This window comes from Musa acuminata, chromosome BXJ2-11 (genome assembly GCF_036884655.1).
Source record: "Musa acuminata AAA Group cultivar baxijiao chromosome BXJ2-11, Cavendish_Baxijiao_AAA, whole genome shotgun sequence".
In the NCBI taxonomy this organism is placed as follows: Eukaryota; Viridiplantae; Streptophyta; class Magnoliopsida; order Zingiberales; family Musaceae; genus Musa; species Musa acuminata.
The window spans coordinates 4,637,213-4,664,023 of NC_088348.1; the positions used below are offsets into that span (position 1 = coordinate 4,637,213).

Below are 26,811 nucleotides of genomic sequence, written 5' to 3' on the forward strand. Positions count from 1 at the left end.
TTGATTGCAAATATTGATTCATAGATGATGAGGGGGGAACGACAAGCGAGTAACTCATTCTATAGATTCTATAACACTCCTGATTAGTTCTATATCGGAAATGGACAAGATTAAGATTAACTTATAAGAGTCTGATGAGTATATTACTATCAACTTCAGCTTAAGTATTTTGATCAATTGTCTGAATCAAACGAAGTTGATAAGCTAATTAGTCCATCAAACTCGGGTCATGATATTTGGTATCAGAACTAACATCATATCTAAGCAAGGTGAAGGAAACAGCTACCCATAGACGGAGTAGCATTTGGATAGAAAATTAATTCTTTAATTTCATTTGTTGGATAACCAAAATCTCAAATAACATTAATTGTTATAAGTATTTACTTATTTTTTTGAAAATATTAATTAGTTGTAAGAATTTTAATGGTTGATTGTAAGGTTTTTGAGAGTAAATATGTTTCCACGCTTTTGCTTTGTTAAAGAAATATTATATGCATAAACTTCGCATTATGTCTATATCATGAATAAGAGGATAAAAAGATGTGTCCCAAATTCGACCTGATTCCGATCAATTTACGAAAAGAATATTCTGATTCAGTCTTATTCCAAGGCCAAAGCTAGTCAAATTGTGGGCAGTGGAACATGCAATTAAGTAGTCATCGCTATGGACTAGTGTTTTGTGGATGGGGGTCATTCGCCTTCATGTCATAATCTGGGCATCACTCAAGTAAGTATGACATGTACATGGCACGATTGAGGGCACGTCATGCATGACGAACTCATTACCAAAACTCCAATATAATTAAATAGAAATAATAAGCAATAATTGATGAATGGAAGGAACATAGAACTGTATCGAGATGCAAGAAATGTGCCGGTTGATAACATTAGCACATGATAGCCCAGACCTGCACACACGAAAGTTACAGATTGTGTTATAGATCAATGGAGTAGGCAAATGAACATTTGACCAAGTCATGGAGATTTGGGTATCAAACTTTGATCAGCGAGTTCAAGCTCAGAAACTTCACACAATCTATGCCACCAACTTGAACAAGCCTGATCTTAATGGAAGAGCTATAAACTGATCCACATGAAGCATTATGAACAGCAAATTAGGGCTTCATTTACATCAATCAATTTGAGAAAAGGCAACACAAGTGCTTATTTGATGGAAAAGTCTGTTCTCTCTATTCTCTTCCCTTCCCTTCATATGATCAGTCAAATATTTCAGGAATCACATACTTAGTGCAAGAATCAGCATACTTCCAGCACAAAAAATAGGTCAGAGAATATGAGATTGATATTACTTACAGAATTATTTTACAAATTTGAATGTCACATGCGAGAGAGTCGGAGACCACCTATCCAACTCATATCCAATGATGCATTTTCCATTTAGTAGAACTGAACGATACAGACAACACTGCAGTAATACAAGAAAAAATTTTGATGACCTGGTAAATGTTACAAGCATGGCCCGATTTATTTGTAGGGAATATGAGGGCTGAAATTTTCATCTTTGGGAGCAAGTAATTGTATGTACAGAGTGATAGGTTATCTGCTAAACCTCTCTAACTAAATCCGGCAAGCATCCTCAGACAAATGGAGCATCAAACACCTACACATTTTTCCCAAGTGCCATATGTTGAGCTGAAGGTACCTCCGCCAGTCTGTTGTGCATATTCTACCAGTACTTTATGGGCACAGGCATCCCATGTCCTTGCCAGTTCTCCTAGTGAGACCAGCTGTGATAGGCCTCGGAGAGAATTGTTGAACCTTGACCTAGCCTTGATAGATAGATCTTCAGATTCCCTGCTACATGGTCGAAAAAAAGGGGGGGGGGGAGAAGCAGGTTACTTTCCTGTTGTGTCCCTAATGTAAGCTTATAGATGATACTTAGCATCGTCTTACCTTTGCTCATCTGGAAGCTCGTCCAAAAGAACAGGTGAACATTTTGGATAACTAGCAGGAACAAGCAAATTCAAAGGCTGAATTCGACTCTGGATGACCAAAAAGAACAAAAAAGAATGAGAGAAACATGAACACTAAATGCAGCTCTTATGTACAGTATCTGCACATGATACTATCTGATTGAAGCTCACCATAGTATATGAAGATTTTGAGATTGGAGATCGAATCAAAGGAGTGAAGAAAAATTTCACAATTGTTCCTTTGCCGTTCGAAGCAGCAGATATCGGATCGGTGTCCACATCACTTATTTTTATCTCTGTACCAATTAGCCGTTGGTTTATCTCCCTGATCTCTTCATGTAAAGCATGATTCGTCTGCAGTTAGACATAGTGCTGAGATTTAATGGAACCAAGAAATGCCAAGGTAAGCAGTGCACCAATAGGAAAGAAATATCATATTATGAACGGAACACTTGGAATAGAAGAGAAGTTATTACAACAAGGGAAGAAACAGAGGAAACAGTTTAGAAGCAATGAGTTTCTTTTTTAAAGAATCAGAAACAGATTTATCTTGGTTTAGTGTACTAACTAGAAACACATCATTTATATCTGCATTGAACAAGGATACAGCTTTTCATAAGAATGAGTTCTTTTTCTCTTTCAAACTTTGTATGGAATCAACAGATCCCACAGATACTAGATGAATGGATCATACTTGCTTACCCATATGTGTGCATGTGCACATATATACAGAGGGAAGAGTGTTCAACTGATGAAATATCTTCAATGCACTCAGGAGGATGGGACCACAGAAGGATTTAGTTCATCACCATCAAATGACAACAAACACCAGTAACATGCAACTAGAATAGTTTGTTTCGATAACATTTTGATATAATCTTTAAATGACACTACCAGAAAGAATAAGTTATCAGTACATTTTGATATACATATATATAATTGTGAAACATATAGGTAGGTCAGATAAATCCAAATCCAAATCCAATGGTTAAAAATGGCTACGAATGGGAAAGACATTGGTGCCTTGTAGGTGATGATATGCATAGCTATATAGCAACAATCTTGTAGTTCTATGTAAATATCTCCATACACTAAATGCTAACAACAGGTTTCACAATTATGCACACATCTACAAGGGCAATGTTCCTTTTCTTTAATTGCTGAATGATAAAAGAGTTCAGGATTACTCTTTAGGCTTCAAAAGTTCAAATTTCTAAACTAATTAATCTTTGAATGAGTAACATACAAAAGAGAACTGAAAAGTTAGTTCAAGCTCTATTTGAAACTACAAAGGATCTAAGAAATCAACACCCTAAGAAAATAGCCACAATTGGCGAAAGGCACTGGTGCATCTACGGAAAATTATATGCATAAATATACTGCAACAGTCTTGTTATATTCAAATATCTTTGTGCACATATGCTAACAACAGGTTTCACAATTATGTGCACATTTTCAAAGGCAATTGCCTTGTTTACAACACCTGAAAGATGAAAGGGATTAGGATTACTCTTTGGGTTTCAAAAGTGGAAATTGTTGCTTCAGAGTAACCATACATGAAAGAAGAATTAAGCTTTAAATGCATATACATATGACTTTAGAAGAGAGCTGAAAAATGAAGTTCACGATATACTTGAAACTACAAAGCATCTACAAATTTGGAATCACAAGGCAACTAAGAAATCCACACCAAAGCAAATGATCAAGAGAAGTCATTCAATTAAAAAACAGAATAAGCATATCAGGAAAATACTTTGCTATGAAATCAAATGCATAATATCGAACCTCAACTTTCTGCCGCTTAACTCGTGATGTCACAGTCAACTGTAATTCAGATGTGTCAACAGTATAGGTTTGTTTATCTCTATCATTTACACTTCCAGCAGATGACAGATTGTTCAAGGGCATGGCACTTGTGTCACGGTTCCTTTTTTTGGTGATTAAATTTTCACCTACTGCAGCCCTAGAACCATTTTCTGTTTCTGAACCTGGTATCCTGTCTGTCATGCTAACAACAGACCTGATATCGTTAACAGCAGAACTAAGAGTTGTGGGTGTTGATGATCGTATCTGAAAGAACTTCAATCATGTTAGGGGTCGGTGATACATAAAACTCGAGCACAAATGCATTGATACTGTTAAGCAAATAAGAATTAAGTGACATGTTTAAATAAATGCAAGAGAACTAGTTGAATCAATAAATTCATAGCCAAAAGAGAGAAAATTAGGCCTTCATTTTAAATGCAAGAGAATGATATCATGATGCAGTCATACAGCAATTTCGTCAAGTGGAAGAATATTTTCTTTTTTATTTAAAGTTTACCAATAACACAATTTAATTATACAAAGATCAGCCCTTAAAGAAGTTGGTCCATACAGAAATTCATCAAGCTCCACAAAAACATTTTTTTTATGTTGACATTTATGGAACATTAAGTTGTCCTTTCACTTATTAAGTTTTTTTATGATGCTTCGAAGCTTTCTTAAGATAAAATCAATGTGGACAACTTGTTTATTCATAGCATATCACCATTGTCGTTTCAGCCAATTTAAAGTCCAACAAACTGATAATATTGAAAAGCTATTAGATCATGAGGGTGAATATACATGAGATGCAATGCAAATGTTAGGAAGACAATGGCACTACATGAAATGATGTATAGGGTAACTACAGTGATATTCTAATGAAGATAATCCAACATTAACATACAAAGAAATCCGAAGAATAAACTCAGAAAGAAAATTGGTCTCCAAATTTAACCACAAATCATCAGGTGACAGCTTGCTACCTATTGTAATGCTTTTGCAACCACAGAATATGAATGACTTATTAGAAGTCAAAACTAATCCACAAAAGCACTCCAGTCTTTGCAAATATTATAAGGAGCATGGGGTCCACAGATTGTGATGGCTAGACATGATTATGGTTGTGGTGGTTCAGCTTGCAGAAGAAAGCTAGTGCTAGCCTGTCAATCTGTCAGCTATAAGTAGAGGCAGCTAGGGTGTGTGCAGCAGCAAGGTAAGGAGAAAACAATTCTAAGAAAGAGAAGGTGGCGAGAAAGGAGAAAATAAACCAGAGCATAATCAAAATTTTGTAGCTACACAGCAGAAAAAAGAAGCTGAAGGAAAACTGACCATGCTCAAAATTTTGAAATGGTCATGCGAGAAGAGGCTGATAGCCATTTACAAAGAATTTCACTAATATTTTACATAATCATCCATTGGAGAAATCACAACCAATGGGTTGGTAAGAGCAAAAATAATTAAAAAAGTGATCACTCTTAATTTGACTAATACTATTTGTCCTAAAGAGCTAAGTAATGAGTAAAGATCCATATAGTTGGTCCCAAATAATTGTGACATCGTGACTTCTTGTTGTAATTTAAAAATAATCTGACAAAAAGAGAAACAACCCCAAAGCTCACCTGCTCAAAATTATATCGATAACCCAATATACTTATTACAAAAGAAACATAAGTACCAACTGTACAATAATTTAACCAGATGAAAACTACATAAAACGCCTGAATCCATCCATATAACATCCAAAAAAGAATCTGAAAACATCACAGTATGTGGCAAAATCCATCTTGAATCCACCACAAATACTCCAACTACCCAAAGGTTCCTAGGACTTGGTGATCCTGGGAAATGTACACAACAAACTCATCATTTTGGCCATCATCTTCATCCTAGGCTGTGACAAGGCATGTCTTTGTTATCATTCCACGTCATACCATGATAATATTGTGAAGCATAGATAAAAATGTAGTACCAGCTTGTTTTATTTTCCATCAAGGTGTTCTGGCACTTTGCCAGACATGAGAGCAAAGCACCCAACAATAATAATTGTATCCTACCCTGCAAGCACCTAACCAAATATGCAGCCAGAGTGTTCCACCTTGATCCTTAATTTAGACTTTAATGCATAAACTACCTCAGATAAAGTATACACAAAGGACATGCTTGGTCTAATTATCACATATTGTTCTTGTAACAGATCTCTGCATATAGCATGCAACAACAATCAATTTGATCTTCTCAGTTGACCATAATTCTATTTGATATATCATTGTGAATTTGTGATATCATTGTGGACATTGATGATACAGGATATATAGTAGATCTGAGACCTAAATAGCAGTATAAATAGGGTTAACAATGGCTTTTTGCTCATGATAGCCAACTTCCATGTCAAAATCCAAATCAAGACACTGGTGTAGACTTCTTACTTGCATCAAATTCTTTGATGCCTTTTCTGTAACTCTTTAGTGAAACTTGTGCAATCAACGTATCTAAATGGAAATTCCGGTGCATGAGGCTCCCTTTATTGTGGAGTTTGGAGAGGGCTAACGTTCGCAATCTTACCACAATAGAAATAGGTTTAAGGGTTTGACAAAGACCACATGTTCTAGCCATGCAGGTGTAAAGAATGACACCAATATAAAGCTTGACGTCATGCCAAGGGTGTGCCAACACACCTTTTGCCAGACATGAGCATGTGCCAATCACCACAAGCCTCACCTGAGCAATGCAGGGATATGTGTCAGTAATCACCAACAAGGCCCAAGTTCACGACATTGAAATTCTTGGCTGATAAGCACTAAAATTCAATGAGACTCAAATTTATAAAGCTATCAAGGGCTACAGCATGATATTTTGGCTACGTGAAGTGCTACATTCCAAATGGAATGGGTCAAATTTGACCATCCTGACTGGCCAGTAAAGAACTTGCTGGTTTAAAATGACCTGTTGGCTATATGGATTGGGCCTAAATGACAACTGAAGAACCATTAACGGTTTGGATAAAGTTAGGATAACAAATTCCATACAACATTGTAAGGAGTCTTGCATCCACACCGCAGGCCATGTTGGGTATGTTTTACATGTTTATGAGACTCCTTGACTGTACTGTCCCAATATCAAATGGTAAATTAGTATAACATGCAGTTCTGTTTCATAATTCCAAGATTTTAATTATAATGTTCTAATATCTTATTATATGCAAATATAATAAGAGTATTTATAGTGATTCTAAAACTTCTTAGGACTTATGTTCCAACATTTGACAACAAAATAACTGTGATACTAATTTATTTTAAATTATCCTTCTCGTAGATGCCCCTCTATTGTTATCACAACTAGACACTCAGATACATTTACATGTCTATTTGATGTTGACTCTGACACATCTACCCATGATATATCAGTACCTTCAATAATTTTATTAGATACCAATAATATAAATTATCCTTCCCCTACATGTCCCTCTGTTGTTTTACAACTTTGTCAAATTAGACACTTAGATGCATTTAAATGTCTATTTGATGTCAATTCTGACATATCTACACATCATGTATCAGTCCCTTCAATAATCTAAAACTCAAATGTCAACACTACTTAGTTGTATCTTGTGTCAAAAATAAAATACTACCAAGAGTCTAAAATGATATTTAGCTCTATCTTGCCTCAAAAATTATTACTAAAAACATATCTTTTGCAGTAGGATCTAACGCAATTGACAAATGTGAAAAATATCCTGGAGCATTGGAAGTAATAGATTCTTATATTAAATTGAATCAAGATGCCTTTATTGCTTGGTATTTGTAATTTCTTCCAATTTCATGAAAAAATTTTAGCTTCAGACAGGATCTAATATCAATATATGCATGCTCTATATCCGACATAAAATTAAGAGTCAGTGTAACTTTTCGGCATCAAGAACATTTCGAGGTGGATCAATTCGGTTGTCCCGTTGTCTATATAAGTTAGTCTCTAGAACATTCCTACCCACAATCTCTGTTTCAACATTAGCCTATGATGGTAAGCTGTGGAAGAAAGAAAATTCTATTGAACATTTTCTGAATACTAGAAGAGCTCAAAACAAAATTTTAATATCCCATTTGACACTATTTATAAGGAGACCATGCAAACTACCCCATCTTTTTAAAGAACAACTTCTTTATAGGAGATATATCAGTTGTCTTGTGGCAAGGAATAGACTATTCCATCTTGCAACTCTATCCACCTCAATAAAATAAAATTGACTTCTGGATTGACCCAGGACTGCTAAATATGAGGTGAAAAGTAAGAATTTACAATGATCTATTTAGAACAGGATATGGACTACTAATTCTATAACTATGATGTTATTAGACAAGAGATCAGCTCTATCATTCACTATGTAATATAGTATTACCCACAATTATCTAAACCGATTAAACCAAGATATGATTCAAATCAAGGATTGTAGTTTTGTATCAGGGTACTGTACATGCCATCGGTACCAGTGTACCATGTGGTATCGGTGTATCGACACAAGATACATCGATCCATACCGAAGAGGAAGGAAGAAGAAAGAGAAGAGGAAGGAGGAGGAAGAGGAAGGAAGAAGATAATGTGGTAGCAGAAGAGGACGCAATGGAGAAAACGGAGGAAGAGCAAGAAAGAAGAGGACGTGGTGGAGGAAGGAGGAAGAGGGGAAGGAATAATAGGGGATGGTGGAGGAAGAGGATGAAGAGATAGGAAGAAGAGGAGGACGAGGAAGGAGGAAGTGGTGAAATAAAAGGAGGTGAAGGAGGAGAAGAGGAAGTATACCTAAGGTCAGTGGCGCATGGTGGGCAACGAGGAGGAGGTCACTGACAGGCAGCAGGTTAGCCTTATTACTAATGTAATTGCTACTAGCTACAATATGAGTACCAATATATTATTTTCTGCAACGGCATCTCTGAACCCTGTTATTTTAAAATTTTCATGTAGTTCAAACTTCAAACTACATCCTACAACTCATGCTTTACTTAAACCAGATAGAAAGATATGCATGATTGTGAGACATGACTCTGTTGCCACTACATTCAGTTGGTTTTAGAGCAGTTGTTTAAACAGATAGCACACCAATAAATAGGTCAGAAGTTCAGACTTCTCACCTTATACAAGGTAAAAAAGGATACATACCATGACTTCATCTACCAAGTTACTGTATAAGTATGTACAAGATTCATAAAAAGAACAAAAGAAAGATTACTGACCACTTCTATTAAACGTTCGAGAGGCTTTTCTGTTGTACTTGCTTTCCCAACAACCAGATTTGGAATATCATTCTGATTGCCATCTGGACTGGTAAATTCTGCCAGCAAAGGTGACGCTGTTATTCCAGGTGTCGTGACAGTGAATGATTGAGCCTCAGAAGGTGCTACAGTTGCTTGTTGATGCTCAATGTTTCCTGCATTTGGTAGTGACATAACACCAGAAAGTTGTTTCTCATTTGCTGGAACAGGAGAGAGGGTTATAGAAGTGGAAGGAGATGGAATGAATGGTGACTCAGCCAACTGCAAGGGGGTTCCAGATTTTATTTGAGATGGTAGGAGACTCTGCTGATCACTTTGAGGAGAATGGCAAGAAATTTGGGGGGATGAAGCTTGAAAGTCTTGAGGGAATGAAAATGGAAAAGCAGCACCTGATTTTATTTGCTGATAGTAACTAGGGTGTTGGCTAGTGGAGTAATGATGTGGATAAAGTCCCGGCTTAATGTCAGGGCCTTGTCCCAACTTCAACTCATTGACTTCATTTGTTTGATTAAGCTGTGGCACCTGGTGCACTGGTGTCTGTGGTGCTTGTGGTTGATTTTTCTGTTGCTGTTGATGTTGTAGTTGCTGTTGCTGCAGGAGCCGCTGCTTCTGAAATAGTTGTGGCAATTGATGTTGTCGTAATTGCTGCTCTAATTGGTGATTATGATTCAGGTGGTGCTGCTTTTGTTGTTGTTCCTGCTGCTTAAAATGCTGCTGCTGTTGTGTTGCACTAGAACTTGGTTGCTTGGTATTGGCATGGTATTGTTCTATCAAGCCATCTGACATAGCATTAGCAGTTGTCTGTTGAGGAACATTAACAAAACTTTGCCCAGATATCAATCCACCTTGTTGTGTGGATGCAATTGCTCCCTGCTGCAATGACCTAAAAGAACTCCCTTGGACAGTCTCAACCATAGAATCAGTCTGTAATGCACTTGTGATTTTCTGTTGAGCTGTTGTAACACCAGCATCTGATAAAAGTATAGAACCATGTTGCAAGCCTGGAACAGCAGCTGGCTGCATCGAAGTTGTTAAACCTTGAAGATTTATTTGCTGTTTTGTACGATTGTCATGTTGTCCAGGCACTTGAGATTGATGAGGCATGAATTGAGAATGTCCACCAGGATGCTGGAATTGTTGCTGTCCAGGTGACCGTGAAGGAGCAACATTTATCTTATTTAAAGCTAGAATATTTATTATTTGTTTCTCATACAGAGGAATTTTGTCCTTCAAATCAGGATCAATATTGCTCTTGGAAAATTGCAAAACTTGTAATATATGCTCTAGGATGATCTTAAAACGTTTCCTTTTCTCAAACAATTCTGATGTCTTTGCAAATGACATAAGAACTTCATGCTGAAAAAACATAAAAAGTCTTTGAGCAAGTTTCGTTTTATGTTCAGAAATTCTGTGAATCTTAAAAGAAAGTCAATGCAGAAACCAATAATTAAAGAACCTGCTGAAATTTCATCGCAATCTTTTGGTAAAGTTCACTCAATTCTGCAAAGTACAGCTCTTTCATGGATTTTATCTGCCCACACAAAAGAGACAAATAATATTTCATTACAAAGCTCAACTAATACAACTTTGATGTAGTTTCATCTCATACTTTGGTAAATATGTACTAAACACACATTAACCATACCCACCTGAAAGAAAAAAAAAGGGAATCGGTAAAGCAATTGCAAAATAATTCAACTTTCACCAAATCCAAACAAATGCAGTTCAAGGCCTTTACTATTGGAGCATGTTGACTAGTATTCAGAAGGTGGGTTCTAGCATATAGCCTCCCAGCACAGGAGAAATATGTGGCAACTATAAGGATGAGCAAGTTCATAGGCTCAAAGTTTAGATTACATCATTTAAAATGTAGTGAAACCTATATCATGTTACATTGATGTGTGCTAGCTAGTCCAGAACTGCTCGGATGAGCATCATAGACTTCCTATTTTTGTAACGATGGATACTTTTATACTTTCAACAAGTTTCATGATGCACAATACACAGAGGGTTGTAGAGGAGATTGGATTGTGGCATATTGTGCAGGTGGTTACATACAATAGGGAAAACTTCAAGAAGTCAGTTGAGCAGTTTCTAGACTTAATAGAAACTTTTATTTTGGAAAGTCATATGCAGCCGACTACGTCAACTCAATAATGAAAAGCAATTGTGACATCATAGTGGTGAAAAGGACAGTGGCAAGGGCACAGAGCATCAATTGACACATTTAGAATCATTACTGAATGTGAGCATTGATGCAAAAATTCATGCAAAGAGCAATAACATGACCTGATATCACTTGGTTTGTCACTAACTCCATTGCCTTTAAGTTCATTCAAAAGTGGAAGACCGGAAAAAAGGTGACACTCACTTCCATTGAAAATGGTCAGCTCCTGATATACAGGTATTCAGACCAGAAAAAAAAAAGTGTATCCTCTCCTCTATATTCCGAAATTCAATAACCGATATCATCAAAGCTATCGAGTTGCTATATGTAACGTGTGCCATGTGGAAATAGAAAAGAGGCTGCAAATAAGCACTGCAGAATATGAGAACTCATGTACCGAGTGGTAACCTAACATGGAGGAGAGGCTACTTAACTAGCTATTGGGTAAATGTTAGAGGGCTCTTGGAAGCCTATAAAAAGGCCCCAAAACCCTCCAAATCCACCCTCACTCTCACTCACCTTCTCCTCCTTCTCACTCTCGGTTTCTATCTAATCTCTCTCAAAATTCACTTAATTTACTTTCATCATATTGGATCCGTATCGGTCCTAGATGTATCAATACAGATCCAAACAGGTATATGTCATTGTTTTACATCTCATTTATTGTTTAAATTTAGTTTAGGGTTGTCTAATTTGTTTGCATATAACTAGAATATGGAAGAAAACTGAAAGTAGGGTTTCGTTCTTGATTTCTAGTGTTTTCTAAGGAAAATACTGCAATCTGATATGTATTGGAATCAAGGTTCGCCGTACCGTACCGTACCGGCGTTTCGACCCGGGCTCGATATGGTATGGTACCGGTGTACCGAGTGGTACATCAGGGCATACCGAGCAGTACACCCTGGTGTACTGAATAATTTTATACTTTTTTCATACTGTAGCACTGTAGCGCAGTGATTTAAAAAGCGCTAGGCGCCAAGGTCCAAAAACGCCCGAGGCGCTAGGCGCTCGCCCGAGCGAAGCGAAGCGCTAAAATATAAAAATATATAATATAATTAATAAATATAATTATTTAAAATTTTAAATAAAAATATGCTATTAAATTAAGAAAATCTAATATACTTCTATGCAGGATCTTTTTTTGATACCATTGGAGACTCTATTGAGTTGCTCTCTACACTTGACATTTATGTTGAAACCTAACAATAATTTCAAATAAATAAAAATTAATAATATTAAAATCAAAATAATATATTATTAATCTATTAATAAAAATTAATCATTTCAAAATTCAAATAAACTTAATATTAAGAGTATACTGAGCCTGACGGAGAAAGGAAGCAGCGGCGAGCGGTGGCAGCGGTAGCGGCGAGCGACGACGGGAAAGGGAAAGGGAGCGGGAGGCACGAGCAGTGGGAGGGCTCGCGGGAGGCGCGAGCAGCGGGAGTGCTCGCGGGAGTCGCAAGCAGAGGGAAGGCTCGCGGGAGGCGTGAGCAGCGGGAGGGCTCGCGAGAGGCGCGAGCAACTGGGAGGGCTCGCGGGAGGCGCGAGCAGTGGGAGGCGCAAGCAGCGACAGCGACGAGAAGTGGCAGCGGGAGCAGGAGCGACGAGCAGCGAGATCGGGAGCGGCAGCGACAGCGAGTTAGGGTTGGGTAAGGGTTATATCGGTTTAGTTGGTTCGATTGAACCAACTAATAATCGAACCGGGACCGAACCAGACCTAAAATCCTGGTTTAGTCGCCTTGGTTTACCCAGGCGCGCACCTGAAGCGCCCAGCGCCTGGGCTCGGGCGAGCGCCCAGGCGGCGCCTGTTTGAAGCGCGCCGCTTGGGACATTAGCGAGGCGCTCGAGCCTCGCCTCGCCTCGCCCGAGCGCCTAGGCGAGCACCCGAGCGCCTCTTTCAATCATTGCTGTAGCGATACCGAGTGATCCGCGTATCGGTAGGCGGTAACCTATCGGACCGGTACGTACCGCCCGGTACCGGTGGTATGCTTCGGTATGGCAGACCTTGATTGGAATGTTCCTCTTCCCCAATGACTAGTATAATACTGAGATATCAAACCTTGAGTATCACCAAGGAACATTTTCTCGTGCTAACCAACCGTATCGATCACTGGTCACATCGGTATGTACTAGTGTAACGTGTGCTATTACACCACTACGTACCAGTGTTCCAAAAAGAGACCGAAAATAGCTTGAAATTAAAAAAAAAAAACTATTTAGGGTTTTTCTTCTTATTTCTTAGTATATAAATTATATTTAGATAAGAAGAAAGTGTCTTTAAATCATATATGAATAGACATTCGAGGTTATAAGGATGAAAAATTGAATGAGTGAGTGAGATAAACGAAAGAGGGGAGAGGGTGGAGAATTTAAAGGACCAAAATAGGGTCTGATGGGTCAATTTGATCATTGGGACTTCGTTTGACCCCAGAGGAGATCGATATGATCAAAATCCGACCAACCTCGTACCAATCAATAAAGATCTAGTTTCGATTGTATCAGGTGATATAAGAGGCATACCATCCGATACACCTGCTAACAACGTACTGCCTAAAAAGGGCTGGTCCGCATCTCGGTCAACCATACCAATCAGCGGACTGGTACATATCACCTATTTCATACCGTTTACCTATTTCATACCGTATCGGATGGTACATCGAACCATGGGTACCACAATACAAGTTTTACCCTTATAATCTCATAAATCAAATATCTTCGGGCTAAATAGGTAATAGACCTCAGTATGAGATCTCAAATTTCTTACAGGCCAACTATACTGATCAAACTCTTCCATAATAATAAATCAATGAATAAATATGAGCAAAGAACTTAACTTTTGATGTTTACTGACCTTTTGATAAATCTCCTCCTTCCAATCAACATCATCAATATGTCCTGCTTGAGTTGTGAAACTCGGTGTCCCTGTATAAAGAAAAACACCTGATTGATAGGAAATCAATAATGAATTCTGAATCGACAACCAAAGTTATCTGAGTCTCCAAGGACACAAGTACAAACTATTTAAAAGCAAACAGAAAGTCAACAACAAGAGTAAAATTATGAGGTTTTCAAATTAGCATGGTATGACAAGGAACAAAAAGAACCTAAACAAAATGTTGATCAGAGAAAATCAAGATAAAAGATAACTAACATCATTATTCATTAAACCTAAACCCTACTCTGCTATCAAAGATATTCTTTTAATACAGCCACAATAAGCCCCAGGACATCAGAGGACAAAATGTCACCCAACTTCATGAACAGAGCTGGTCCAGGAATAATCCCTGTTTTTGATTCAAGCAGCATCAGCAAATCAGTAAGCCACTATGTTAGCTTCCCTAAGTACATGGACTACTGGACTACAGAAGCTTTGGCAAGGTTATACAAATAGTCACAACAGTCCAAATGGTGTTTCCAAAAGTATGTGGTATTTCATTATTTTCATAGGACTTGTTTAACAATGAGAACAGAAGAATCCAGATCCATCATAATATGTTATACCCTGATCAGCTCAATAAAATATTATAGGTTATCCTAGTGAACATGGTATCACCAATATAATGATTGAAGATAATCTTACGCATTCAGCCATGATCCCAGCAGCTAGAGCTTGTTTTCATGATTTACATGTTTGGAAACCAGGGTTCAGTGGACTAAATATATCGTATTATGGCACCAACTACCTAGTCTCACCCTTCGATTGGACAATAAATTACTAAGTATGGTTTGAGCACGAAAATTTTACTTTGAGTTCAGAGCTAAACAGTTAACTCAAAGTTGATAACAACATGCCATTGTCTGTTTGATATCTAGAAGATCATAGGATAGCCTAAAGTTCTGAAAGCCTTTTGAATGAGCAATAAATTTCTAACCGATATGGCTTTTGCTATTAGCCTGGAATTTAGAACTTCCTCCATGTCCACTATAAAATATACTTAACTATCTCTCTCCACTAGAACATTAGAAGAATGGTGATGGTTCTAGTAGTGCATGCTGATCTTAACTTAGAAGTATTCAATAACAGGGTCATGTTGATTGTTGAATGATTCAATATTAGAAGTTGAAAGTGTACTAATTACATATGTGCAACAGCAATATGTAATCATGTAATATTCCCATTTTCAAGGGTGAACCCAATGTACAATCCTCCCATCAATACCAGATCTAGGGAGGGTAATAACACGAGGCCATACTTCTATATATAGAGTGGTTGTTTCCATGACTCAAACATTGATCATCCAATTTGCGCAGAAGTAATCTTATCGTTGTACCAAGACCCATCCTCAATATTGCCATTTTTAAGCTTAAAGAAAATTCCTCATTCTAAGTAAACATTTTTTTAATTGAGCTATGTCGCTTGGGTTTGAAAATGAGGCACTGAGTACAACATTGTTGGTGTAATTCTAGCAAGTAGGTGTTTTAATGTTTACCTAGAGGACCTAATAAATTATTAGGAAGGTCCCTTTTGTATATATCATTCATCTACAAGGTTAATGGATCCAATAAGTTAACCATGGTGGCTGCCATTCCTGATGCATCAGGACTACTCATCAATGTTACATGGTTAGCCCAATAACTAAGGTCTTCAATTTCGAATAATATTGTCTGTATCGGGCGGTGCATACCGGTCCGCCAACAAACCGGTACACGGACCGCTCACTACCGGGTGGTATATACTGGTCCGCCAACAGACCGGTACACGGACCACCAACTACCGGGCGATATTTTTTTTACTTATAAATATATATATATACACATACGACATCGCAGATTTTTTCTTTACTTTTATATAAATATATATATGTTTTCGACGTCACCCTGCCTGGGGAGAAGTGAGATGATGTTGTCAAAAAAGATTTTATATATATATATATATATATATATATATATATATATATATATATATATATATATATATACCGAAATATACTGCTCGATATACAGTACCGTACCGTATCGAGCGAATCTCGAAACTCCAGTACTGTACGATATTTCAATCTTTGCCAATAATAGCATGACAGGACCACATTATATGGTTGAGGTGAACTTATGACCCATAACAAAACCTCATGATTAGCCGCACCACCTTCTACTATATTTGATATATAATCCATCTCTCAAGTCAAACCTACTAGAAAGAATCCACCCTCTAAGATTTTGAACAATCGCCAACTTAAATTTCTCAATGGTTCCATGAATCTTATAACTAACCATATACTTCTGTACCATCTAAATCATAATAGATGTATTTAGTTTTTTGTTACTTGTGATGTTTCTTATAATGCATACAGTTATACCAACAAACAGTAAACTATATCATCTACTTTTATCTGAACATTTTTACACAAATATTCTCTAGGAACTACAACTACCTAGATCCTCATTGTTGTTATATTATATTCATATTCTTAAAGCAACTAACCTCCAACAATAATACAGGCATTGGCCAATGGGCAATAATCATCTACTGGAATATACCAGTGACAAAAAAACCTTAAATAATCAAAATTCAAGGTAAGATAATCGGGACCCAGAAAATGCCATTTCGAGAAAAAAAAAAAACTCTCTATCTGCAATAAAAAAGGGAAATGTCATAATAAGATATCCACCAATTAAGGGAGAACAACATTAAATGTTATTGTGATTTTGGTTATCGGACCTATGTCAGTCCATGGCCGGCTAGATTGTTACAGGTTCGGTCTGTTCTAACGGATCGACACATGATACCCCAAAACATACCATGGTACTATTGGAGAAGGGAGAGACAAGAAGAAAGAAGAAAGAAGAAGAAGAAGAAGAAGAAGAAGAAGAATAAAAAAGAGCAGGAGGAAGAGAAGGCCAAGGAGGAGAGGAGATTGTGGAGTAGGAGGAGTCATATCGGAGTGAATGGTGGGCGCATGGGCAGCGGTGGATGGCAGGCGGCAAGCAGCAAACGGTGGGCTGTGAGGGGCGAGTGGTGGGCAGCGAGCGGCGGGTGTGGGAATGACAACAGGTGAAGGCGCAAGAGTCATGTCGCATGTGCCAAGCACTAGCATGTTTTTAAAAGTTAAAAGAAAAAATAATATATTATACATAATCAAGGCCTTCAATTTCGAATAATACCGTCCGTACTGGGTGGTACGTACCAGTTCACCAGTAGACCTGTACACGGACTGCCCGCTATCGGACAGTATTTTTTTAATATATATATATATATATATATATGGAGAGAAAGAGAGAGAGAGAGAGACGACATCGCCTCGCTTGGGGAGAAGAGAGGTGACGTCGCCGAAAAAGATTTTTTTTTAATATATATATATATATATATATATATACCGCTCGGTATATAATACCGTACCATACCGAGCGAATCTCGAAACTCTGGTACGGTATGATATTTCAATCCTTGGATATAATTATACTGAACCGGACTAGACCATCCAGTTTGGGCTGGTTGGACCGATAAAAACCAATCGGGTTTGCAATCTACGACGAGTCGTTAGTGGCATGAAGACCAACTGAAGCCCTATTTATGATTAAACAAATTAATTCTTCTTAATCGCATTCTGTGAAAGCAGGGTACCTGAAACTTGAACTCTTTGTTGCGTGGCTGGTTGTAAAGAACTTGAATGTTGTTTTACCAATGGCTGCTGCAATGGAACAGGCTGAGATTTGAACTGAGAAAGCAGTTGCTGCTGTGATGATTGATGTTCGTGCTGTTGACCTTGCGTTTGCGGCATTGCAGATGGTGGCTGAGGCATATGCATAGGGCACTGTTGTGGCTGCACATTTGAGACATTATATACTGATCCATGTATTTGCTGCTGTTGCTGAAGCCCTGAATAGTTATAGTTACTTTGGGTGCCTAACTGCTGCTGCTGATCCAAGAGAAAATTCTGTTGATTCAACAAATGCTGGACCCATTGCATGCTAAAATGATAATTCTGTGGAACTGCCATTCTTTGTGGTTGTTGTTGCATCTCTGTGACACTTGCTTGTTTCCCAAGCAGGTGGGTCTGTTGGACATTTGAATGCTGATGCTGATGCATGGCCAGATTAGATTGCTGAAAAGCTGAAGTAGGATGCTGCTGCTGCTGCATGGTACGCTGTGGCTGCTGTTGCTGTCTGGCATCTGATTGTGGATATTGCTGAAGCAAGGGCAACACAGGTTGCTGAACTGAATTTTGCTGATTTTGTTGAAGGCCAGGTTGCACAGCTGACTGGATTGCTCCAGGCTGTGTCAGTTGAATGGCCGACTGGCCTGACTGGAAACAGGATGCCATTTGCATTGAAGGCTGTTGAGAATATTGCAGTTGGGTTGTCTGCAAAAGAGAATACTGGTGCAGTTGAATATGTCATTGCAAGAGTGAAGACTAATGTAATCTTTGTTTCAATAATTGTTTCTCGACCTGATGCTGGTATAGATATCGATTTTGTGATAGATGTTGCTGTTGTTGCCATCCCTGCATTCGCCCTTCTGTGTCTGTAAGAATATCTGGCACTGCAGCTTGCCCCAAAGAGTTGTTGGCAGAGTTTTGTGATATGAGAGCCATGTTTTGTAGGTTGGATGTCTGGCTAACACCGGACACATTGGGCTGACTGAGATCTGTGATGGATGAAAATACAGAGGTAAGATTGGCAGGACTTTGTGCTGTAACCAAAGTGTTGTTTTGAGTATTATCAGGCAAAAGTTGCTGTCATCTTAAAGGTTGATTTACCAAGCAAGAGATTAAGGATTGCCCTTGGTTACTGATGTAACACGCTGATTAGTTCTACATCAGAAGTGGGATAAAATAGTCCCAAAATAGCCTAAAACAGCTCCGTTTTCGCGTGCCGCAGGCTGTTTTCTGCAGCCCGCAGCCGCACACGAAACGTCAGTCATCTCAGCACCCTGGAAGCGCCCGGGTGGCACCATGGGGGATGGGGCTTCAATATAGTGTCAGACGTTGAACAACCTTTCGCAAGTTCGTACGTTACCTTGACGGGAACTTGTTGTCACGCCCGGCACCCGGTGAGCAGCTGTTTGTGGACTTGCAGCAATTCGTTCAACCCTCTAAAGTCCTTATTTTCCTCCTCTCCCTCTTTTCTCTTGTGCACGCAAGGTACTCGCTGAATTGCTTGTAAAGCTTCCCCTTTTCGCGAGACGTCGGGACTTGTCCGTGGCTCGTTCTTCAAATTAATCAACTTTCTCTTTTACAGGTCCTTCGAGACCTACGAGAGGTTACAAGTGGGCTGATCTTTACGGACGCAAATCGCAAGGGCAAAGCGCGACTTAGGCAACGCAAGCTAAGTTCATGTCTTTGCCGCAAGGGTGCCTCGCGACTTAGGCAACGCAAGCTAAGTTCGCGTCTTTGCCGCAAAGGTGCCTCACGCCTTAGGCAATTCTAGCTAAGGCTGTGACAATGTGGGCCATGACGCTTGGCACATGCCATGTCTAGTGCCTATTCTATAACATAACATGTGCTGGCCGGGCTATAAGGTTTATGATTTTTATCTGTTGTCGTCAATCAGTGATTTAAAAAACGCTAGGCGCCAAGGTGCAAAAACGCCCTAGGCGCTCGCCCGAGCAAAACGAGACGCTAAAATATAAAAATATATAAGTAAAATAATAAATATAATTATTTAAATAAAATATATAATATTAAATTAAAAAAATCTTACAGAATCACAATATCACATTAACAAAAAATCTCAAAATTCAAAACAATAACAATAATTTCAAATAAATAAAAATTAGCAGTATTAAAATCAAAATAATATATTATTAATCTAATAAATAAAAAAATATTGTTAGTAGTATACAGTTAACAGTATACTATTAATATATTGTTAACCGTATACTATTAATATATTGTGAGTAGAGGGAGTAAGAGTAACAATAGCTGCAAAGCCTGCAATGGCAACGGGAGGGGGAGCGACGATAGTGGCAAGCAGCGACAATAGCAGTGGTGGTAGCGGCATTGATAGCGGTAGCAACGAGCAACAGCAACGATAGCGGTAGTAGCGAGCAGCGATAGCAGTGTAAGAATAAGACTAAGGCTGCTGACTGAGAGAAGCAGCGGTGGTAGCAGAAGCGGGAGCGGCGATAGTGACAACGGCAGCAGCGATAGCGAGCAGCGACAACAACGACAAGCAGTGACAGTGGCAGCGGCAGCGGAGAGTAGCGACAACGAAGATAAGATAGCGGAGAGAGGAAATGGTAGTAGAGAGGAAATGTCAGCGGTAGAATCGCGAGCAGGGTTAGGGTTGGGGTAGTCGCGAGAGGGATGTTGGGAGGTTGATATCGGTGCTTTAGTTGGTTCAATCAAACCAACTGAAGCACCGGAGATCGAACCAAACGTAAAACACTGGTTCGGTTGCCTGGTTTAACCCAGGCGCTTGCCCGAAGCGCCCGGTGCCTAGGCTCGGGCGAGCACCTCGGCGGTGCCTCTTTGAAGTGAGGCACCTGGACGTGAAGCGAGGCGCTCGGGCCTCGCCTCGCCTCGCCCGAGCACCTAGGCGAGCGCCCGAGCGCCTATTGAAATCGCTATCGTCAATAACATTTTTACAGACTATGAATTTCAACCAGGTTATAAGTCCTTATTGAATACCTTAAGGCAAGGATTTCTAGTTGTGGCATGGGATCATGCCCATTCTTTGGCATAGGCCAAAAATTGGTGCAACCATATTCAGCACCAATTTAGCATGGTGCATGCCTGCACTTTTCTGGCATGGTACATTTTAAAGCATGGGTAATCTTTGTTGTAAGAAGAGATGTCAAGGTCATTCTGTTATCTAATCTGAAAAATAATCAAAGCCAGTTTCTTAAGAATTGTCATGAGTGTCAATACTGGACATGTATCTAGCATGCATCAGTAATAAAAAAGTCATTTGATCAATATCACATATCAAGCCAGTAAATACCAAGCTAATGGAGCATCAGCAAAAGGCAAATAACATGACAGTCCGGTGTACTCACACAGAACTGGTATGCCAACATGGCATTATAGTCCATCAACATATATCATGCCAGGGTATGGCACAACCTCACATACCCAGTGTTGCAACAAACCGTCCATTATCTTACTCTTACCCAATTCTATACTCTCATCCAAAATGGAATATTTTCTCTAAATTACCCTTTAATTTCTTTTGAAAATAATTCTTTCAAAGTATTTCTCCAAGTAGCATTGCTTCTGACGACAGAGAAGCTTAAAACTTAAAACTACTGCTGTAAAAAGCATATATATCTTTGTAAATATATTATTGCAATCAGCTAATTCACTAAATCACTTCATGATAGCAGTTTCAAGTTTGCAATTAATTTCACACATAAAACCATTATCAAAGATAGTTTTTTTTTTCTGCAGAGAAAACAACAACATAATTAGAGCTTTCTCACATGCAAGTCAACTTTCAGAAATATTTTGAGGAGGATCCTTTGGGAAATATTTTTAGAAGGGGTCTTTGAGGGAAAAGTTACCCAAAGTTCAAACTAATCCAAATTTACAAGGGCAATGATCCTATTTAGATCTTACATTTAAAGCTTAAAATATCCTTGAATCATATTATTGTTGTAAATGAAAGAATGAGTAAACATACTTTCTACATGGTTGCAATTTTATACAGACATGAGAATATTTGCACCAATGGAAATCCACTGATTTTTTGTAGAGCCATAAATACAAAATTTAATATATAAGAATTAATTTTTTTGATTTTCAAGTGAGGAAGCATAGTTAGCAAAGCCTGTGTTGACTAGTTCTAATGATCAACATGGCAATAATTAGCAATCCAAATGCAAATCCCAAACTTGCTCCCACACTTTTTCAACAAGCTTACATTTAAATGATTATAATTAGAGGCTGGGCCTGTAAATCTGATGTGCAAGATGCAAGTCAACCACATCCGTTTTCAGATAATTATAAGCATCCAAATGAAAGCTTGTTTATTCAAGAATGGAAGAGACTTGGACAAACATGATTATGTTTTAGCTGACTAGCCTAGCTTTTCCAATCCTGCCTAAGAAGATATGCCTCCTAATCAAATATCTCCCTGGCATTGTGCTATTCTTAATTTTCTTGTTTATCACCAAAGCAATCAAGCATATTTAAGCGGGTAATTAGTGTTTGATCCAGCAAGGATCTAGTATGCATTCCATGTGCTATATCGCAATGGATGTACCACTAATGATGGCAATACTTCAAGTGATGGGCATGATGACAAGTCGGATTGAGACTTTGCCGCTTTAGGGCTATTTTCCGATAAAAATAGTTGTCAATAGATGATCAAATCCACAAATCCATAATGAAACCAAAATTAAGATGGGATCCAGAAGAATCTAGGCTAGATTGTCTAACCTATGTTTGTGGCAAATCTAGGCTATATCCGTGAATATCTATTGTAGATCTACACAGATCAATGCTAGATCCACAAAGATCTAGCATACATCCAAATGGATCTATGCTCGATCTGCAAAAATCTAGCATAGATCTAGGGGAACCGAGGCGAGTTCCAAATGGAACAAGCCTTAATCCTCATGAATCAAGCCTAAATCCTCCTTGATCTAGCTTAGATCTAGAAAAATATAAGCTGCATTTTTGTACAAGAAGCCCTAAATTAAGAATAAATGAAAGAAATCTAGGCTAAGGATGGAAGATTAAACATAAACCATAATCTAATTTCATGAAATTAACCTAGAGATAAGATTTGGATTTAGATTGATTTGAAGAAATTAGAACCCGATCTTGAGATTTGAGACTTTTTTCTAGTGCAAATAACCTCCCTTAATTTGTCTTCAATGAATTGTAAGGAAGTTGAGAGAGATTAAGTGAGTTTTGGGAGAAATTTAAAAAAGAATGAAAGAAGAGAGAGAGAGAGAGAGAGAGAGAGAGAGAGTGCAGGAAGGAAAAGAGGAGCAATGGGTGGCTGTCTAAAGGCAACCAAAAGAGGCTCACTGGTAAGCCTTAAACCCAGGTTATATCGCCTGATTTAAGCTGGTCAATGTACACAGACCGGACAGGACCATGATTTACTGTGGTATCAGTATGTATTCCTTGTGTCAAAGAATATGGTATCTAGTCAATTATACCAAAGTGAACTATCCCTGAATCTTACTTTTGATTAGATTTATTGCTAAGAAATAAAATTTTAAATTAATTTAGAAAAATAAATCTGGTTTGACCAGCTAGAGCTTCAGAGTTCAGACAGTTACGGAACTCCCTAGTTATGTTAATCTTTAGGCAGGAACAAGAAACACATGCTCAGAGGCCAGAACCTCAGACAACAATCTAGAAAGAGCTTTAAAATGTAATTAAAACGTTAGACTCAACTTCATGGCATTAGAAAATTTAAATCCAGTCTTATCCATGACAGAGAAATTAAATAACACAAAGTTCTTGTTAAGTATGAATGTTAAAGAATTTACAAAGACATGTAAGCATGATATATTAAACGAAAACAACTAGACAATAGGAATACAAAAGATGGGCACAAAGCATGGAATAGAATTAACTCAAACTTAAAAAACTTCATACGCTAGCATGTACCAATGAAACATTAGATAACCATGGTAACATATGCAGGAATAAATTCCGAAACAACAGCAGGAAGACAAAAATATCTATTCCAGTTTATCTGACAGCATATTGTTTCAGCTTGATAGGAAAAAGAATCAAGATGAAAATTAATATACATAGATACGCACAAACAGAGAAACAAATTAAAAGAAAGTATGACTGCAATATTTTGACTACAATATGTCTGAACAATTAATCAGAATGCCTAATTTGTGATCAAAGGGAATGCAATTTTTTAATTTAAATACCTGGGTCTGTAGAATTTTGGTTGGTAACTGTCCTGTTGGACATTGAAGGGTTGATTGATGTAGAATGCTGAGGCTTATTCTTAATTGAGACCATCTTCAGAGAAATTTTCCTCACATAATCATCCTGAAAGATTAGATGATTAAAAGAACGCTTCGCCAAAAGCTTACAGTTAACAACAATAGGCAAGAAAAATTAATCAAATAGATTTTTTTTTCTACTTTTAACTCTAAAACCATATATGTGGATAAATAAACCAAACTAGAGGTCCAAATTTGACATTCAAAATGCTCTAAAATAATGAATCTACAGTCTGCCAGCACCAGTGAAATTTGATTAACAAGCCAATAGCCAGTAAGCAACACATTTCTTCAACGATAAAATCAAACAAACAGAAGATTCTGCTACTTGAAAAAAAAATGATAATGTGATGCAGAAAGAGAGCAGACAAAAGCTATGTTTTTTTTTTTTTTTTCACATTGCCTGGGAGAAGAACAATTCATGAAAGTATTGATTAACATTGAACCAAAAATTAAATACCAACAAGATCCAACAATTGAGCATGCACCTAAGAGAGGGTAAAGTCATCTAGTACAATCAGGCATAGAGTAATCATACAGAATGGCCAAGATTATAGACAGGCTAACTAAATTACCTGGTTAGCAGCTGAAGTATATATCTTCTCCTCAAACTCAAGAGCAATTTTCTGAAGTCCATATAAATCCTCAGGCTCAGAGACTAGCATTGGCATCTCCAAAGCCTCCATTCTACAAATAGCACACATTCTTTTATACAGCTACATTATGAACAGAAGAAATTTTGTGAAGGACATGCACTGTCTTCCATATTTAAGAACAAGGAATTTGTCCAATTTTAGACAGATTATAGTTTGAACAAATCATAGAATGAAACTCTGAAATAAAAAGATTGAACAAAGAATAAAAATATGAAAAAAAAATTCTAAAGACTAAATTGTCAAAGATCAATGCCAATAATATCTATTTAGTAAAGACATGATGGAAAATTGAGAGAGGAAAAAATTGCATATTGTCTTTTTATCAAGTAAGAAAAAGTATAATGTAGGTTCCAACTTAACTAATGCAGTAGTTAAGTTGAGTTTGTTACATCTATATCCCATCCGTAAAATGCATATGGATCACTTTCTAAATCCAAGGCAGAGTGCAAAATTGAACTCCTTTTATCATGATAGACTTGGTCTATATCTGAACTTCCAAAGCATATTCCAATGAGGTTCCAACAATGTATGCTATTTTGCTGATTATAGGGATCCCATTTAAACATCCAATTACCAAAAAGACCAAACTCTCTTCCACCTCAGCCACTCGACAAGATCTATAACTACACAAAGAAAGAATCAGTTCTATTAACCAAATTAAATTTCCTTGTCAGATACTGAAGCAACTTCGCAACCCTTCGTAAGTCACGCCCAACAATTGAAATCAGGGAACCTCGTTAAGCACCCAACAAGATCAAGCTTCTGAAATATGTCATAAGCGTACGTGTGCACATGTCTGACTAGGGGCGTGAAGCAATCAATTAAAGAACAATAAAATCTGGAACGAGAAGCTGAAGTGGATAAAGATTGGGAATTTAACATTTACATGAAAATATTATAATTTTTTTGAATATAACAACTTCATTCTTAAAAGCAGAAGATCATAATAAAAACGCAAACGAAATCGAAGCAAAAAATGCTTGTTTCCTCGATAACTTCAAATTTTCACATCCAACCAACAGAGGCACCCTAGTCTCATCCCAAACACTGTCATCATGTCAAAGATTCCACAACTTATCGACCAAAATCAAGAGATAATCCATTCCATCACATCATCAGATAACCTAACAACAAATAGAAGGAAATGATATTTTCGGGGATGAAAAAATGGTTCTCTTACTTACATCTGTTCTACAACCCTTTGACGCGCCCGGGGATCGAGTTGGACCCTCCAGTCGGCAGAGTTCCCATCCGAAGTGGCCGCGGAGGCCTCCTCCCGGACAGGCCTCCAGCGGTTCGCCTCCATTCCACCGATCAAACCGAAGAAACTCGTCCTCTCCGGTTTACACTACGAGGTCCAAGAGCACGCAACACCCCAGAATGAGATATCAGTGCCGACAAAGGCCAAGGAGATAAGTCGAGGAAGAGAGAGAGAGAGAGAGGTTGGTGGAGATCCCTCCTCTTCGAAGACACTCGTCACGGCAGCCGAGAAGGGAACTACGCTCTTCTACAATTACCCGACCATTGCCAAGGAAAACCGAACTATTATGGACGCGCACCGAAGGTGTTTGCTTATGGCCCCTTCGCGGCATCGCCATGTTTCCTTTTTGTCCACTTGCAGGCGCTCCAACCGCTACCGAGTAAAAATGCCTCACTCGTATGATGTACACTCGGCCTTTTGATGGGGATGCCTAATTGGTGCTTTTACATATCTATCCTTTCCAAATCTTATTTTACGTCAATCCCCTTCCCAATATAATATAATATAATATAATATAATATAATATATATCCATCAAATTCACCATAATTAGTAATGGCTTTTAAAAATTTTAGAATTAAAATAAAAATATCTGTTAATACTTTCATCAAATAAATAAATATAGAATTTACTAATTTATAGAAACATGCATAATATATGTGAAGGGTATTAGTAATAACAATTTTTGGATATTTAATGACATTAAGCTAACAATCAAGAAATTAACTAATATATATAAATAAAATCACTTTGAAGGATGTATATGCGATATTTGAAAAGATGGTGGGGGGGGGGGGGGGGGGAATCAATCCTCGTTTAATAATCTTTAACCACATATTTGAAAAGCTCTATATAGCTTTAT

At 37.9% G+C, this 26,811-nt stretch overlaps 1 protein-coding gene across 2 annotated transcripts; it reads right to left on the reverse strand.

Moving 5' to 3' along the window:
* Positions 1 to 1,333: 1,333 nt before the first annotated feature.
* Positions 1,334 to 26,309, reverse strand: LOC135627477 (mediator of RNA polymerase II transcription subunit 15a-like). Of its 2 annotated transcripts, none has more exons than XM_065133591.1 (12): positions 25,874 to 26,309; positions 24,609 to 24,720; positions 23,956 to 24,079; positions 18,560 to 18,756; positions 17,734 to 18,472; positions 14,023 to 14,093; positions 10,458 to 10,532; positions 8,963 to 10,357; positions 3,720 to 4,004; positions 2,106 to 2,288; positions 1,915 to 2,003; positions 1,334 to 1,815 (listed from the first exon to the last, which is right to left on the reverse strand). In XM_065133591.1, exons 1-12 carry the CDS (start codon positions 25,993 to 25,995, stop codon positions 1,614 to 1,616), a joined length of 3,594 nt encoding a protein of 1,197 aa, XP_064989663.1. In that variant the 5' UTR covers positions 25,996 to 26,309; the 3' UTR covers positions 1,334 to 1,613. The 2 variants fall into 2 exon arrangements, with proteins under 2 accessions (XP_064989663.1, XP_064989662.1); XM_065133590.1 differs by having other exon boundaries at positions 1,334 to 1,818.
* Between the last annotated feature and the right edge of the window lie 502 nt (positions 26,310 to 26,811).

Excerpts from the sequence above, each read along its gene's own strand:
- LOC135627477 (XM_065133590.1), bottom strand. The coding sequence starts at position 25,995 with ATGGAGGCGAACCGCTGGAGGCCTGTCCGGGAGGAGGCCTCCGCGGCC. Across the intron at positions 10,533-14,022 it reads AGGAGGAGATTTATCAAAAG|ATAAAATCCATGAAAGAGCT; the intron begins GTCAGTAAACAT and ends TTGTGTGGGCAG. Across the intron at positions 10,358-10,457 it reads TTGCGATGAAATTTCAGCAG|CATGAAGTTCTTATGTCATT; the intron begins GTTCTTTAATTA and ends ATGTTTTTTCAG.